This window comes from Siphateles boraxobius, unplaced genomic scaffold, assembly GCF_051911475.1.
Source record: "Siphateles boraxobius isolate OS27281-9 unplaced genomic scaffold, OSU_SipBor_1 2, whole genome shotgun sequence".
In the NCBI taxonomy this organism is placed as follows: domain Eukaryota; kingdom Metazoa; phylum Chordata; class Actinopteri; order Cypriniformes; family Leuciscidae; genus Siphateles; species Siphateles boraxobius.
This window is the reverse complement of record NW_027508810.1, coordinates 10,564,497-10,581,741: the sequence shown is the minus strand read 5'-3', so window position 1 is coordinate 10,581,741 and position 17,245 is coordinate 10,564,497. Positions and strand designations below refer to the sequence as shown.

General features: G+C 38.4%; 1 protein-coding gene and 1 long non-coding RNA gene across 5 annotated transcripts in view; one reads left to right on the top strand and one right to left on the bottom strand.

The window, feature by feature from the left end:
- Positions 1-12,920, bottom strand: part of LOC143744403 (solute carrier family 4 member 11-like) — a 45,503-nt gene extending 32,583 nt beyond the window's left edge. Inside the window, exon 1 of one of the 3 annotated variants that reach the window (XM_077235876.1) lies at positions 12,847-12,920. In XM_077235876.1, coding sequence (XP_077091991.1) covers positions 12,847-12,880 — 34 coding nt within the window. In that variant the 5' untranslated portion in view covers positions 12,881-12,920. Of the gene's footprint in view, positions 1-4,094; positions 4,210-12,846 lie in introns of those variants that run through there. The other 2 variants (XM_077235875.1, XM_077235877.1) reach the window with 2 other exon arrangements.
- The window catches only part of LOC143744413 (uncharacterized), a 396,113-nt gene extending 379,422 nt beyond the window's left edge, over positions 1-16,691 (top strand). For both annotated transcript variants that reach the window (XR_013205843.1, XR_013205844.1), the window contains exons 2-3: positions 16,376-16,446; positions 16,607-16,691. This is a non-coding gene — a long non-coding RNA (uncharacterized LOC143744413). The remainder of the gene's footprint in view (positions 1-16,375; positions 16,447-16,606) is intronic.
- Positions 16,692-17,245: the final 554 nt, after the last annotated feature.

Below are 17,245 nucleotides of genomic sequence, written 5' to 3'. Positions count from 1 at the left end.
ATTATTAGTCATAAAATTAAGTTAAAGACTTAAGAGAACCAAGAGGGGGCCCCACTTCATCTAACCCACATCGGGCCCCGCCCCTGCCTACATGCAGCCACATAAAGACACTCTAAGACATGACCTTGCTTGAAAAATCCTATAGGATTTGTTTGAAACATTGTAATTAATACAGTACTACAACTTGTAAACTTCAATGGGCTTCTCTTTTTGTTTGTGATGTGAAGCCTAAGTGACACAACCCACTGTGGTCCATCTTTATTACCCACAGTTGTACTGGTAAATCCGAGTGCGAGATATGTCTCGTCATATTTTCTTGTCTTTTCACTGTGTTTGATTACACTGGACTCGACAGTCGGGCCGCAACAGCTTAGTTCAGGCGGTAACACTTTATATTACGACCCGCAAACAACTGCGTAAGTACACCGAAATTACGGTGTACGTTCCTGTAATTATAGTGTACTTCCGTGTAGGTATAAGGGAACAATTATGTTAAGTTTTGGGTAATAAAGGGGTAACAAGCAGATATACAACCTGCAAAGAACTTCGTAAGTAAACCGAAATTACGTGTACGTTTCTGTAATTATAGTGTACCTCCGTGTAGGTATAAGGGAACAATATGTTAAGTTTTGTGTAATAAAGGGGTACAACTAGATATACAAGCAAATTATTTATAACTAACAGGTACCTATTCTGTTAATATATTCCAGGCAAAAAAAAATTATGTCTGTTGTATATAAAAGTTTTTATCACATTTCTGGCAAACTATTCTTGTGCAATGTAATTAGAGGGAAATTTTGACATCTGTGGGTTGTAAATTAAACGTGTAAAAAAAAAAATATATATATATATATATATATGGTTGTATGTATGCACAGTATGATAAACATTGAATTTATTGGCTTTTCTTACTAAACTACTTAACGTTAAGCCAAAAAAAATAGTTTCTTCTATGATTTTAGTTTAGAACGTACCATTTAGTACTTAGTACTTACCTTATCACATTGTATTGCAATGACACTTAAATGTCAGGGCAAATATACTGTGTAATTAAAACGTTGTTTTGTTTTGTTTTAGTAGAGTACCTTTCTCTGTAATTACTGTGCAAATAGTGTTGTTTCGTATTGTTACATAGTAAGTAGTGTTTCTTACCCGTTTCAACTTTGTATTTACAGGGTAAGTGTAACTCCTGCGGGCTGTAAATTAAAGTGGCGCTTGTTACCTCCTTGTTCTGTGTAGTTACAGGGTAAGCGCAGTAAATATACAATAAAGGATCCCATTTAATTTCTGACTTCTATTTTACAAAAAAAATTCAAAACAAAATTTCAAAGTAAACCGCCACTTTAATTTACAGCCCGCAGGAGTCACACTTACCCTGTAAATACACAGTTGAAACGGGTAACAAACACTACTTACTATGTAACAAACAACACATTTTGCACGTAATTACAGAGAAAGGTACTCTTATTAAGAAAACATATATTGCCAGAAATGTGATAAAAATTGTACAACAGTACAATGTTTGCCTGGAATATATTAACAGAATAGGTACCTGTTAGTTTTAAAATAATTACATTATCAATAATTTGCATGTATATCTGGTTGTACCCCTTTATTACCCAAAACTTAGCATATTGTTCCCTTATACCTACACGGAGGTACACTATAATTACAGAAACGTACACGTAATTTCGGTTTACTTATGAAGTTCTTTGCAGGTTGTATATCTGCTTGTTACCCCTTTATTACCCAAAACTTAACATATTGTTCCTTTACACCTACACGGAAGTACACTATAATTACAGAAACGTACACCGTAATTTCGGTGTACTTACGCAGTTGTTTGCGGGTCGTAATATAAAGTGTTACCGTTCAGGCTGTTTACACTAGACGCAACAAAGTGAACGCTGAAAATCCATTTGTCCTCTGTGTCAGAAGTTGTGCTAGCGCAAACGAGGCATCAGTTTAGGGGATTTGTTGTGTCGCGCTGCACTTGGTGCAGTTGGTGTTTCGCAGTGGGATGTTGTATCAACCTGAAGAGGTTTCTCTTGCGTAAAAATCTGCTGAATGTACACTATCCCTTAGCCTTGCCGTGCCCCCCTTTTTATAAGTCCGGTAGAAAAACCACTGCGTTAGACAGACGCGTTTGACTGTTGTGCTTGCATGATTCAAATGACTCACTGAAAAAGACAGTAACTTGTCGCCACCTAGTGGCATATCAATTTTAATCTGCAGAAAGCATCACTGAAAAATCCCCAGCACTAATGGACAGACTGTCTGGAACAAACAAACACAGACAAGTGGAGTGATTAAAACACTGAAAAGTTCCAGTGATGTTAATATCAGCACACTTAGAATGCCGAGCAGCTAATCAAAATCTTCGGCAAATGTGATATGTTTTAATTTCCCTTTATGTAAAGCATGTAATCATATTTTGCTTACAATGTTACACACATTCCCTCTCAATGGACATCTTTTCTCTGCTGCTTGACTCACTAGACTTCCTGTTAGCAGGCTCGCTGACTTCCTGTTGCTGACTGTGCTGTCCTGTGGTGCTGACAGGAATAATAGTGCCATGAAAAGGTTTGTACCTTTAGCAGGAACTACAGTAAATTGGCAATGACCCTACAATAGTTGTTTTAACTCTCTCTGAAACCTGATGGCAGATTTGAGTTTCTCAAAGAGTTAGTTCATCCAAAAATTAAAAAATGGATTGCATTCATATATAAACATTCATCAATGGCCAACATCTTTTGTGTTACACAGCACGTTTGAGCTTCAGCAAGAACCAATGAGGTTCATTTTCGTGTTACGCAGCACGTTTGAGGTTCAGGAAGAACCAATGAGATTTGTTCTCGAGCGTCAAGCAAATACGGTTCAGCTACCGTTTATGTTCGGGTTGTTGACGTGACATGGCATTTTCATTGTCACACAAGATAAAAATGTATATAATTAGTATTGTCATCATTTAAAATGCAGTAAATGGTTAAAACAGTAAAATAATTGACAAAGTTAGTGACCCCTTATATTTTCTCAAACATCAGCTGATCAATGTTTATATGTGATTAAAAGAGTAAAGTCAATCTGTTCAGTCTTAGGGGATTGGAACAACATGAGGGTGTGTAAATGATGACCAAATTTTCATTTTTGGGTGAAGTTTTTAAGGACAGACCGGATATTGAACATATTGAATCGTATAATATGGGAATTTTTCTGTCCCATATAATTTTTTTTTTTTTTTTTTACATTTCTACATTTAATTTTAAAAGTATAAATATTAGCTTCTTTTTAATTACCTTTTTGAACTTTTAAGAGTTTGGATGTTTCAGAATTTCCCTATTTTGAGCTTGTCCCATACTCAGAGCTTTTAACTTCTATAATAATTATTATAATAATAATAAATGTATTGTATCCCTGCCGTCTGCCATGTCAAAGAGTTCTCAAACGTAATTTGTTTTAATCATAAGGAGACAGCTTATGACAAGCTTGACGTGAAAGGGTTTCTCTTGCCATTTTTTTTTTAAATTCAGTATGTTTTAGAGTGATTCAATGCAATCATGTTTATCTAACAAAGACAGAGGATCCTATTTGCTTTACATTTGCTCTTACATCTTCAGCTGGCTTTTCATTACCAGCTAAATCCTGGCTCATTCCTGTACTGTTTTTACCTAATATTGCACTGCAATATTGAATATTATAAGTAACATGAGTTTTGACACCAAAAAAAACCAAAAAACTTTTAAGTAGATAATCCTATTAGAGAGAAAAAAATATAATTTTTCATTTAAATATTACACCACTTTTTCAGTAGTACGTTAGAGTCTGATTAAAACTCCTGACTTAAAAATGCATATGTCCCATATGCAGTGTTGATTATCACATACTTGAGTAGGAAATATTCATATTCCTTCAAAATTGGCAAGATTAAAACAAGAGAAGTATTTCTCTTGCCTTGTAATCTTCCAGTCTAAGCAAATACAAGTGATTCTGTAAATTACCCTGATAAGGAGACAAACAAATTCAAAAGTGACCAAAACTCCACTTACAGGTCTCTACCCCCACTGATTTAGTTGACTAAACACAGCTGAACTTACCGGTTGGCACAAAATTCAGCACTTCTTTGCTTTCCCTCATTTTCCTCAGAAGTAAAGCTGATCAACCCATCATGGTTTCAAATAAAACGTCTACTGTCTGCTTCAAAACCATACTTTTACACCTCCACACATCAGCAAGCACATGAAACAGGGAGGGTTTGCTCTGCCCCTGGGTCCCTGTGCCTTTCACAGACACTAGATAAAACTGAAACCCAACACAACTGACAGTAAGATATTATTTCTCATTATTTCTCACCATTATCACAAACATTAAAAAACTTTACTGCAATGTTATACAGTACTATATATATATATATATATATATATATATATATAAACATTACATTTTTTATTATATAACAGAAATTTGTTAAGCACATTACATCTATTTTGCTCATAAACACAATTAACCAGAAAGGTTCACTCCAATTAAGAAATCTACTACAAATTGAGCCCTGCACTGGGTATGTCTGAAGACTATTTAAAATGTCTGACTATTAACTAACTTTCATGAATTAAACAATTTTCTCTCCACCTAGTAGACTTACATTTGAGAGCTGATATGAATTTGAATTAATGCAGGATAAGTGGTGGCTAGGTGGAAGGATGATTAAAATTTGCAGCCGAGATCATGCTACCAGTCCATTGAGAAATTAACCCTGCATCACATCAGTAATAATACTAATATGCTCAATTTGGCAAATTTACACAACGCAGACGTAGTCAACATGTCGACTGATTGGGATCACGCTTAGGGAGCCTGTCATCTTCGAGTATTGATAAAACTAGCCAATGCACATTGCTATGCGAGATTTGCATCTCACACTCTGCCCTGTGGCGTGGGTATAAATACGGAAGTGGATGCACGCACCATTTGTTTTTTGCTGAGGAGCCGAGCGGAGCCCGGAGTCAGCGGTGGTCCAGCAATAGTGGCGACGGGACTACGTCTCCGTTTCCTCCTTCAGGGAACGAGGGTTACATATGTAACCGAGACGTTCCCTTTCAGTAGCTCACGTTCGACGTTGTCGACATGTTGACTGATTGGCATCCCAATTAAAACGCCACTAGTGCTGCCACCTTCCAGTGGCTTTACAAAAGCCTTCTGATCCCCCCGCATTATTGAGGCGGAGACGGGATAGGGCTTAGGCCAGGGAAGTCACTGCTGTTTCACAAGACCACTGGGAAAGCGTTTCCTTTCTTTGGAAAGGAATACGCTGCGGAAGCCACATCCTGCCCATAGGGAGGTAACATGTGGAGGATACACATATGGACTGGGCGTTACCGGGCAGTACAACATATGGAATGTCACTGGGGTGGCTCCAGCCAACAACATGGGAGAGGATCTCCCGTCAGTGACTGCAGGAGCGGGCTTTCCCAAGGGAAGACACATGCTCACCACAAGGAGCTGTACCGTGGAAGAATGTACATATGGGATCACCGTAGGGATCACAACCGCTGCGGATCACAACCCCTCCGCCTTAGCTCGACGTGCATCTCCAAAAAATTTTAACTACGCGTCGAGGTGACGCAGACCACAAGGGCTGTGATTGGTCAGATGCACCGCGATGCAACTCAACTCGACCCAGAACCATAAAATGGCCACGACGCCTAGGAGTGACGGCGTAGCTACGCCGTGGAGTTGACGCAGAAGCATAATGAGGCCTTAAGGAGGGAAATGGCGCACCGAGCCAACACTTCGAACCGGAGCCCACGGTAAACACACCAAGATGATGGCAACCACTATCCAGTGGGCCAACCTTTGCTTAGAAACAGCCTTCCTTTCTGCTGGTTTCCGTAACAGACAAGAGCTGTTCTGAGGTCCTGAGGCTTTGCGTTCTGTCCAGCTATAACCGCAAGGAGCGGAAGGGACAGAGAAAAGCCAGGGATGGGTCTTCCTCCTCCGGGGCAGCGCTTGCAGGCTCACCACCTGGTCCCATTTAAGGGAGAGGTAGGAACCTAGGGCACATATCCGGGGTCTTAGGATACCGTGAGAGTTGGCCGACCTGAATTCCTGGGCACGATTCGCCGACCGAAAATGCGTGCAGGTTCCCTAGTCTCTTGACAGAGGCCAAGCAAGCAGGAGAACTGTTCTCTTAAAAACAGGATTTTTAACTCAGCTGCCTGCAGTGGCTCAAAGGGATGTCTCTGCAGTGCGGTAGCATGAGAGATAAGTCCCAAGAGGGTATAGAGGCTATCCCTCCGCTCCACTGAAGGGATAGTCTCGTAACCCTTCACCGCTCCTCCGTCAAGAGTAGTGAGAGGGGAGGAGCTACTCAGGCAGTTTCTGGCAGAGAAAAATTCCGTCCCCGACCTGGTAAGCTCTCTATGCATTTCGGGAAAGAAAGGCACTGGGGCGGCGGGCTGAGAACCAGCACGGCCCGTCCCGAGAAACCAATCATCCAATCGAGACTGTTCAGGACACGGTGGAAGTTTCCACTTCAGCCCCATAGCCTCGGCGGCCCGTTTCAGCTTAGCTGACATCTCTGGATCTGGCTTGGGCAATGTTATACTCCCAGAGGGAGATAACGCAGCTGAGTCATCATCTCCAAAAGTCAGCTAACCCTCAGATGCTGCAATCGGCATTCTGTCCCCGTAGGGGCCCTGAATGAAACAGATGGTCAGTACCTTACAGAGGGACCAGCGCACTCAACGGGGAGCTCCACCGGCTGCGGTGTGATAGAGGAGTGAGGGGCCCACAGGGATTAGTTACAGGGCGGGGAAGCCATTACTATAATCCTCCGATCACCCATTCCACACGGTACCCTGGGAAGTCTTGACGAAGATTCGCGGATGAAGGTGAGTCTTGATCTCAACACTGCAATAGTCATGTACCCGCAATGGGAACATGAACTATACACAAAAGTTGCTTCAGCGTGTTGTAAGCCCAAACACGTCATACAACTATTGTGACCGTCCGAGGGGGACTGGGAACAGCCGCGTCCAGAAACACATGGGTGGAATGACATCTAGAAAAAGACGCAAACGCACCCGTGTTGCTCTTTCAGGTAATAGAACCCTTCATCAGTGACGGAGCACACAGGGGAATGACCGCAGCAACACTGACAGGAGATGGTGCAGCCTGTCACAATGAAGCACTCACTTCTTCTCCCTCTAACCAGCCGTCAACAAACACACAGAAATTTGATGCTGTTAAAACAGCAGTTGAGAGCTCAGAAGCTCGCAATCACCGCTGCACTCGTGCTGTAGAACCACCAGCACTGGGAGAATCTTCCAGAAGAACACCGACACACTCGCTCATTGAAAAATTCAACACTCTTCAAGACATCGACATCGATCGGCTCTGAAGCGAAAGACAAACGGTGCATGCATCCACTTCCGCAATTATACCCCCGCCACGGGGTGGAGTTTGAGATGCAAATCTCGCACGCCAATGTGCATTGGCTCATTTTATCAATACTCGAAGATGACAGGCTCCCTAAGCGTGATCCCGATTAGTCAACACTTCGACTACGTTGAATGTGGCCGACTGAAAGGGAACCTTGATGTTCACCCCACCCTCATTCGTGTGCTTTTTCATTGAATTCCTTTAAAACAACGTAATCAGTCATGGCATTCCTGCTAATTATTTTTGTAGAGGTTAGATGCCTTGTAAACTCATATCAAAGAGGTGCTTTCACAAAACACCTCTGGCGATCTGTTAAATGTTTGTGAATTAAATGTTAGTGACTCCTAAGCAGATTGAATGCCACTAAAATTATGCCAGAAAAGCAGGCCTCGTGGTAGTAAAAGTTGTTGGTGGGCATATTAATTATAAAGGACTCAGGTATGAAGCATCACAGTGAGTTATGCCTCTGGCTGCTGCTAGAGGGTTACACACAGCAGAAGCCGGAGAAACTTTGTGGACAATTCATAAACATGACTCAACCAACAATAATATAACATTATTGCAAGACTTATACCATATATGATTAAAGAAACATGGTTCCACAGATATATTTTGCAGATTCATTATTAGCGCGTGTACTGGATCCTTTCTTTAGAAAACAAACAGTTCATTTTCAATTTAAAAAATAAAAGGTACTAAAGCTTTCCCTGGGGTGGCACCCTTTCAAAAGATATTAATATGTCCACTACAGGCACAAATATGTACTTTAAGGTACTAATATGTAATCTTTATGGGTAAATAGGGTACAAATGTGTAACTTTTTAACATAAAGGAAAACATTTGAAATTTCACCATCTCTCAAATTATGCATCGTGTTATATTTTATTTTTTTAATAAAATGGTTTACTTGTAAACCAAGTGAAAAGTGCTTTCGCCTGTAAAGTCTATGCCGAATGCAGTAGCCTATATTTTGTAACGTCCTAAAACAAATGGTAATCCCATGTTGTTAGTTAAGCACCTGTAGAATTTACTTTTGTTGAAAGCCCAGATAAAAGTAAAAAGCTACTATTTTGTGTAGATCCATGTCCGAGGCAGTTCGACTTCACGCACACATTTCTTTTACACACACACACACACACACACACACACACACACACACACACACACACACACACACACACACACACACACACACACACACACACACACACACACACAGATTTTTTTTTAACATTGCAGTTCAGGGCTTCGTACACTCTTTAAAGTGTAAATTGCAGGTTAACCACCACAACAAATTAATTTGTAGATTAAAGTGCTCAATATGTAAATATTTAAAAATGTCTGTCTTAAAATGCGTTAAAATAACATTTATTGCGGTTTCTTCAAAGGTAGCATGTTTTTTACCGTAATTGGGTGATGATGTCATAAAAGGGAGTATCAACCCATACTCTGCTAGATTCCTTCTGTTTGTGGCTTGACTATGTACAATTTTGAACCAGTCAGGCGTGAGAGAGGGAAGGAAATTACCAGAAATCATGGCCCTCAAAGAGTTATCAATGCTTGGTGTGAGGAAAATGAGTGGAGGGTTGGCCAGGTGTCCTGGTGAGTAGTTAGAGCTAGCCTAGGTTAACCTGGTGCTAACCCGGATAACATTAGAGAACAAGTCAAAGTATTTTCAAAATCTTGTCATCATGTAGAATAGCAAGGAGGGACAACGACTGAAGACATTATTTAATTACATGGTGTTAGTAGTCCTAATCAGAGCTGTAGAGATACACACACTGCACAGGCACAATGGCGCTTTTGCTGGCATCTGCAGACAGAATGCGATATTGCGTGTGCTAAATCGCAACTAATTAGCGATGCTCATTGTCAGAAAGAAAAAAAGAGATCGATGTCCCCATCGCTGTGTTTGACAGGTGTTTGTGTGGGCTATGCCACCCAATGGAATCAGCAGTGGAGAGTATGTGCTGCCGTGAGGTGAACGCGTTTTGGAGTTTAGTGGAAGCAGCTCGACCCGCGACCGGTGTTCAGACGATTTGTGCTGCCTTGTCGAAAAATGCTACCCGAGCGAATCGATTACAGAGAATGTCAATTCATTCTCTATTGTTTCCATAATGGTGTAAATCTCACAATATTATGACATCGTTATTTCATTTAAAATTTGTATGGGGAGCATATTTTGATATTTTAAATTTACTAGCAATTATCACATTTGATATAACAAGTAAAAATGGCATTATTGTATATTATATGAAATACATAATAAATTTTGAAGTTATGAGTACTGTATACTGTACTGTCTGTTTTCATTTTAAAACGGTGTGAAAAGTAAAAATTATCATCAAATAATCCATTAATCTGACATGCCTCACGCAGCATCCTGGTTTTGACGCATGCTGCCTGATTTGTTTGTTTTGCGAATAATTTACACTAATTTCAGGCAGAATCACGGTAATCTCATAGCCAGCACACACGATTATGTTTACAATTGGGTTATCCCTTCATCAAAACCATTTTTGCTTGCTGAGTTAGGTCTCCTCCAATATAACTGCTAGCCTACTTGCCGTTAGACTAACGTTAACTCTAGGCTTGGAGTCCCTTTTATGACGTCACGCCCAGCCTAGTGGAAGGGAGAGGGAGTGTAAAAAGTATCAACTTTTCATATTATATTCAGCATTTTAGTATTAAAAAATCATACAAACCAATGGTGGGCGGTTTCTTATCTTTATGTTTAATAAGCACATTGCATTATCTTCGTGAAAAATTTTACCTGCAATTTACACTTTAAGACCGTTTAATGTAATTTCGGTTGAAATGACGGTTCCACTTTATATTAAGTGGCTTTAAGTACTATGTACTTACATGGAAAAATAAGTACAATGTACTTATTGTCTTCATGTTGTATTATAAAACACTTGTGCTGCTGTTGAGGTGTGATAGCCTACTGGTAAGGTTAGGGACAGGTGTGGTGGTATGGGTAGGTTTAAGGGTGGGTTAAGGTGTAAGGGAAGGGTCAACAGTGTAATTACAAATGTAATTGCATACATTAGTTGCAGCTGTACTTACATGCAGGTATTTTTAAAATATAAGTACAATGTAAAACATGTATGTAGGCTACACAATAAGTCCATTGTATCAAATTATTAATTTCAATGTTAGTACATAGTAAAGCCACTTAATATAAAGTGGGACCGAAATGGGTCAAACATCCAAATTGATTGTACTTAAAAATTTAAGGCAGCAACTTGTTTTTACAGTCTAGGTAAACAAGAACACTTACTTTTGAAACAACTTTATTACGTATGTAATTTATGAGAAATATATATAATTAATTTGCATATGAATAAATATTGTAATAATTTAGGATTCTTTTACAGTTCTTCAGATCACTGTTTTAGCATGAATTATAGTTTAACTTTAATTTGCATTCTTAAAATGGATCAAGATTCTCGAAGTCAGTGTCTGTGAAAGGTGGCAAAAATAAATGGTAAAGGCCTTGTAAAAAGTTTCCATGACAGTCTTTGTGTAACCATTACCAAAATGAAAATTTTGAAATCTGTTATTCTTGATAACAAATAACCCCTGGGACATCAACCATAAGTTAAAGAATCACCTATTATGGAGTGTCTGATTGTGACCGAGCATTTTGATCTGTTTTAGTGAATGTCAACAGTGCCCTCTGCTGTTGTAGAGCCAAAGGAACTGGAAGTGACTTGTTTAAGCCAGTCTGATCATAATTTACAGCAGTGTTTTTCAGTCCTGGGGATCCACACCACTGCACTCTATATCTTCATTACACACCTGATTCAGATCATCAGCTTATTAGCAGAGAAAATATGCAGTGTTGTGGGTCTCCAGGAATGAAAACAACTGATTTAGCCATGTCTGCTGAGATGGCGAGAACTGAGGGATTTGAGAAATGTTTTTTAAGTGATGTAGAGATTGTGTTTTTATTACTCAACAGGAGAGGAAGGTATATCATTGTAAAGCAGTATCTATTGTGAAGGGTCATTTCATTAGTGTTGTATTCGTAGTCCTGTGCTGGAATTTATTTTTAAGGAAATACTGTGTCAATTAGCTAACTAGTCAGTTTGAGATCCTTTCCATCTGTAGCAAATTAGCTCTATAGAAATATGAATAATCAATCATAACTTGTTATAATTGATTATGAATATTTGGATCAGTTAATAGAATAAACTTAGTGTAGTAAAATGAATATTACAATCAATCAACCTGTTCGGCGCGTGAACACTGTGTTATTTGTTCATTAATTCTAAGAAATTTATGGGAAATGTCTTTCTTACTGCACAGTACTACTAAGAGCCTGTAGTCAACATCTAAATCGTAAAATAAACGTTGTTGCAACCCAGGTAACAGAATTTTGTTATAAGAACGTTCTCCAAATATTCAGTGTTGGTTCTGGGAATGTGAAAAATGTCCAGTTCTCTTGACGTTAGAGGAACGTGTTTTAAAAGGTATAATTTTCCTTAAACGTTCTTTAAACGTAATTTTCGATTAAAAATTCAACATGATAGTAACGTTGATTTCTAACATTCAACATAAAGATGTCCAGTTTCCTGTACACAGCAAAAACTCAAGAGTGTTAAAGACTCATGAGTGTTAAAGTCTTAAAATATTAGTGTTAAATTAACACTGAAGAGTGTTAAAGTTAATGTGCTATTTAAGTTATTGATTGTGTGATGATTGAGCATTATTAAAGACACCTGATAACAAGCAGAATCACTGAAGGAGAAAAATCACATGTTAGTCACCATTATGGAGATCAGTGTGTGCTTTAGTTGGGCAGTTTTTTAGATGTAATTTACACATATGAACTTATCAGTCTGTGCGAGAATGAAAGCAAAGAGCATTAGTTTTTCTCCGTGATGAAGGATGAATGCATCACGTGAGCGTTAGAGAATTGTGGAATGTTTTTTTTTTTTTTGTTAAGAAAGATGATTTCTTAAAAGAGCTCATTATACTTTCTGTTTTTATTTTCCCCGTTCTTTGCTGGATATCGTCTTTGATATGCTGTGTGATATATGTAGATATTTCTCCTGTGATTCTACTGCATGTTTTCTTTGTTTATTAAAGATTATTTATAATATTGCCTTCTTCATGTGTGTTGCTTTACCACAACAGATGTGACAATATTATTGTGAAAATGTGCATACATTTTTTATTCAACAGTTCATTTTTACTGCATATTCCAATAAGTGGAACAGGCTGCATTTTATTTATCCACATTGAAGGGTAAATTTAAAAAAACAAAACACAAAAGGAAATCTCATTCACATACAGTAAGCAGCTCTTCCACAATCTTTGGAAACTGTTTTGCACAACGACAGCTATCAGAAGTACTTTTTATCACCTTTAAAAAGTTGAAGTGTATGTGTCTCCTACCTGCTGTAAAACTGGTCTCTAGGACTTCTGCCATTCCAGCTGTAGTGAAGGCTGAAGAGGATGCCAATCAGCCAGTCATGCAATGACCTACTGGTTAACAGACAACCTTAAATACTTAGCTACAGCGTCACATTAGTTAAAGTTTAAACAAATGAGATGAGAGCCATGTCATCCTTCTATTATGTAATATAATTTACTTTTTACTCCATGGAACATTAATATTTTATCTCTGCAATAGTAGAAAGAGTAGATCTAAACTTGCAACTATAAATAATATAGTTGTCGCTAGTGATGGGAGAAACAAAGCTTTATAAAGCTTCGAATCAACCACCAATTGCTTCACAAAATTATTCAATGTTTCAAAGCGTTTAAATCTCCAATATCAACCAACTGCAGAACCGCAGAACCATATCTCACAACAGTCTGAGGGCGACAGCGCCACTTTAACAGTCTCATGCCGGAAGTGAGCAGAGTTATTGAAAACTAAGGCTGCACCCGAAAACCTAGGCAGCTAACTTGTTGCCTGGCTGCCCTGTCAGGCAATGACTTAGCAGGCAGCGTTTATGCATGAAGATACCTCACGAGACTTCATAACAAAACAGAAGAGTTTGGTGACAACCAATTGAATATTTAATTACTACAATACCAACTTCTTGCTAGAAATGTCATCAAAAGTGGGAAAAGTTGGTCAAAATGTACACATTACACACAAACTGACCACCAACCTCAAATTTCAGACACCATCTTTATTTTTTTAGCTCAACAGTCAGGGAATGGAACGCACAGGATTGTGGAATATCAAATCAATAATTGTAAATGGGCTTTACGATGAAGTCACTTTATCGTATCTGTTAATATTGTCTAGCTTTGATAGGTTACATATTCATGGTTTTGTGGTTGATGTACTTTCTTGTCGCTGCTGTATTTTATGTCATTGGTTACATTTTCTGATACTGACCAATGTTTATGTGGATTTTTTTATTTAATTTAGGCATATAACGATACGGAGAGAAAAACATACAAAACATGCTGCAACAATTTCCACCTCCCAGTGTTTTTAAACTGACACAAGCAGACGACACAAGTTGAATGCACACCTTCAAATTTCCTTCAAAAAGGCAATTGTCCATGGAGGTATGAAGGTTTTGAGATATTTTTTAAGACACAGTGGCAAGAAATAGTATTTAATAGTTGTCTCTTTACATTTACATTTATTCATTTAGCAGATGCTTTTATCCAAAGCGACTTACAAATGAGAACAATAGAAGCAGTTAAACTATCAATAGGACAAGTGCTATGACCCTTCCCAGTTTAATCTAACGCAATACATGTACTTTATATTATTTTTTTTTTAGAATATATATAGAATAGAAAAGAAAGTGTTAGTATTAATGGATCATAATGATGATCATGATGATCATCATGGATCATCAGGCTTGAATGAGAGGTAGAGTTGTGTGTCATCAGCGTAGCAGTGATAGGAAAAGGCATGTTTATGAATCATAGATCCTAGTGATGTCATGTAGATGGAGAAGAGAAGTGGTCCAAGCACTAAGCCCTGAGGTACCTCAGGAGCTAGACACGCGCCTTAGACACCTCACGTCACTCTATAGGACCTACCTGATAGGTAAGACTTGAACCATTGGAGTGTGGTTCCTGAGGTGCCCTTTGTCTTTAGGATTGACAGGAGGATCTGGTGTTTAACCGTGTCAAAGGCAGCAGACAGATCCAGCAGGATGAGTACTGAGGATTTGGAAGCTACTCTTGCCAGTCTCAGAGCTTAAATTAGAGATAGCAGGGCAGTCTCAGTTGAGTGTCCGCTTTTGAAACCTGACTGGTTGTTGTCCAGGAGGTTGTTCTTGGATTAGTTGGTTTCCTGTATGATTTGGTCATAAAATGTCTCATCTTCTTCAAAGTTACAAGCATAGACAAACACAATGTGCTTAAGTCAACAAAATGCAAACAATTATAATGTGTTTGAATGCATCCCATTACACAAAGTCCACCATCCCGGATACGGGATATAAAATGACGTCATTCATATTGTACATAAAATTTTAAATGTATGTGGAGTAGTTAGGAGCTCATATCTGGTACCGTTTGAAAGCTTAGAATGTCTACTTTCTGGAGATATGCATCACTTTGGCATTTGTTTTACACTAAGTAACTTATTTACAATAAATTACCTTGTTTCACCCAACAACAGCCGTGTCATAATTTTGTGCGTAGTTGAACACGCATATTTTTCATATCGCTCAAATATGACGCACATGTACAAACCATATATCAAATGAAAGTTCTCATTGCCAGTAAGAAGGTTCAATAAGTATTTTTATTGAGGTATAATCACATATATAATACACTTCGAATGAATCATGAGGAATACAATCAACATTTGTCAACATACATGTGAAATTATTGAATATTTGCCCTGCTACTTGCTCTAGACAGCACAGTTCGCCACAAATGCTACATCATCCTTTACCTTAGGTTATTCTCTACAAAATTAGCCGTTTTTCATTGTTTTCTGGGGTTGCGTGCCCAAGTAATCCCTCGATATGTCTCGCGAGTGCAGAAACACCACAAAGCTAATGTTATGATATTCAACAATCCAGGGGCCTGTTTCAATAAGGAGGTTCAACCAACTCTGAGTTAAAACTTGAACTCTGAGTTGACTTACCCTGAGATGAGAAACTCTGAGTTTTCGGTTTCAGAACAGCTGAAATGAGTAAGTTCAATCAACTCTGAGTTGACTGACTCTGAGTTAAGCGCGTGCACCACAACTATAAAAAGCCATTATCAATGGAGCGCAGATATTCACCATGGTAACACCATGGAGTCACCATGGTAACAGCGCCACACAAAAAGAGGTCTAAATATTTCTCACCAGCAGTACGCAAAAAAATTTTTTTAAGCAACAGGGCCGCAGCGGCGAGCGAGATAGTTAGTTTGGGAGAAAAGAGTTGCTCGAGTCAATGCGTAAGTTTACATTTTAATTACTGTTATACAGTGTTGGGTGTAATTACCAAGTAATCTAAATACTGTAATTTAATTAAAGGGATTACTCTTAATTCTTCTGTAATATAAAGTAAATTATGATGTCATTGCATTAAATACTGCATAGACTATAGAACAATTCTGTATAAAACAATAGTAGATTTAACATAACATTTTTTAAAGGTATATATTTTAATGTAACCTTCTCTCTCTACACACTTTGGTCAATTCAAGAATAATTCATGCAATTGTATATTGTTAATTTGAAAGCATTAAAAGTGCAGTTTATGGTATCTTTTTGTATTGTTCAAGTGGTTGAGGTTGATATGGGATTTATAAAGTAATTAGTAATAAGTAGACCAATACTTTCTAGAGATAGTAATTGTTACATTAATCTAATTACACTGTTGAAGATGTCATTTGTAGTTAGGAATTAATAACTATTTTAGAGTAACTTACCCAACTGTTATAATACCAGAGGTGAAACTGGAAGAACAGTATGTTATTCAACCTAATTTTATTTTTCATGTAGGTGCAATCCTGCAGGCATTAAAAGAACATGGCAGCAGCTGAAAATGAAATATAAAAACATAATTCAATCAGGTAAGGCTTGAGCATATCATGGATGTAGGCTACCTGACTTTACAAACATTTGACATATTCAATAACTAAATAGCATCCAGTGTCTTGCAGTGCAGCAGCATTTTTGACATAGGTCTAATTAAAACAATTAAATGTTCATTCTCATTTGACTTCTACTCAGCCAACAGAAAGAAGGAAGAGGCTCGCAAAGATGGAGATGGAGATGGAGATGCAGAGGAGATGGAGATCCAGAGGAGATGAAGATGAAGATGGAGATGCAGAGGAGATGGAGATGGCCCTGAGCCTGAATGCTGGAAGGCCAATGGCTGAGGGAATGGCTGAGGGAGGTCTACATATGTATTCTTTTTTATATAGGCTGTTTTTGATTTGATTTCCATATATTTTACTTTGGGTTGGGTTTTTTGTTGCTCCCAACAGATTCTGATGGTAATATTTGTCTTTTGGAGCCTCCTGTCCCAACAGAACCCCAGACAGTTGGAAGTAGCCTACTCAATACACCAGAAATTATGACAAATAGTATTATAAAATGTGCTCAACCAAATGCTCAACTTCACAGGACGATGAGGATGAAGAAACAGTTTCTGCTGCCACAGAGAAGCCTACAGAGGAAATGTTAATATTATGTGACTACACATCAAACAATCTACACATTCACATTTCTTCACATTATTTATGTGGAGTAGCCTATATAATCTAAGTTTATTTCTAAGTATAAACGGATATTCTTATCTCTCCCCGTCCTCAGAGTGCAGAAGAACAGCAGGAGGAAGGACCATCAACTTCTGGTGCACAGATGAAC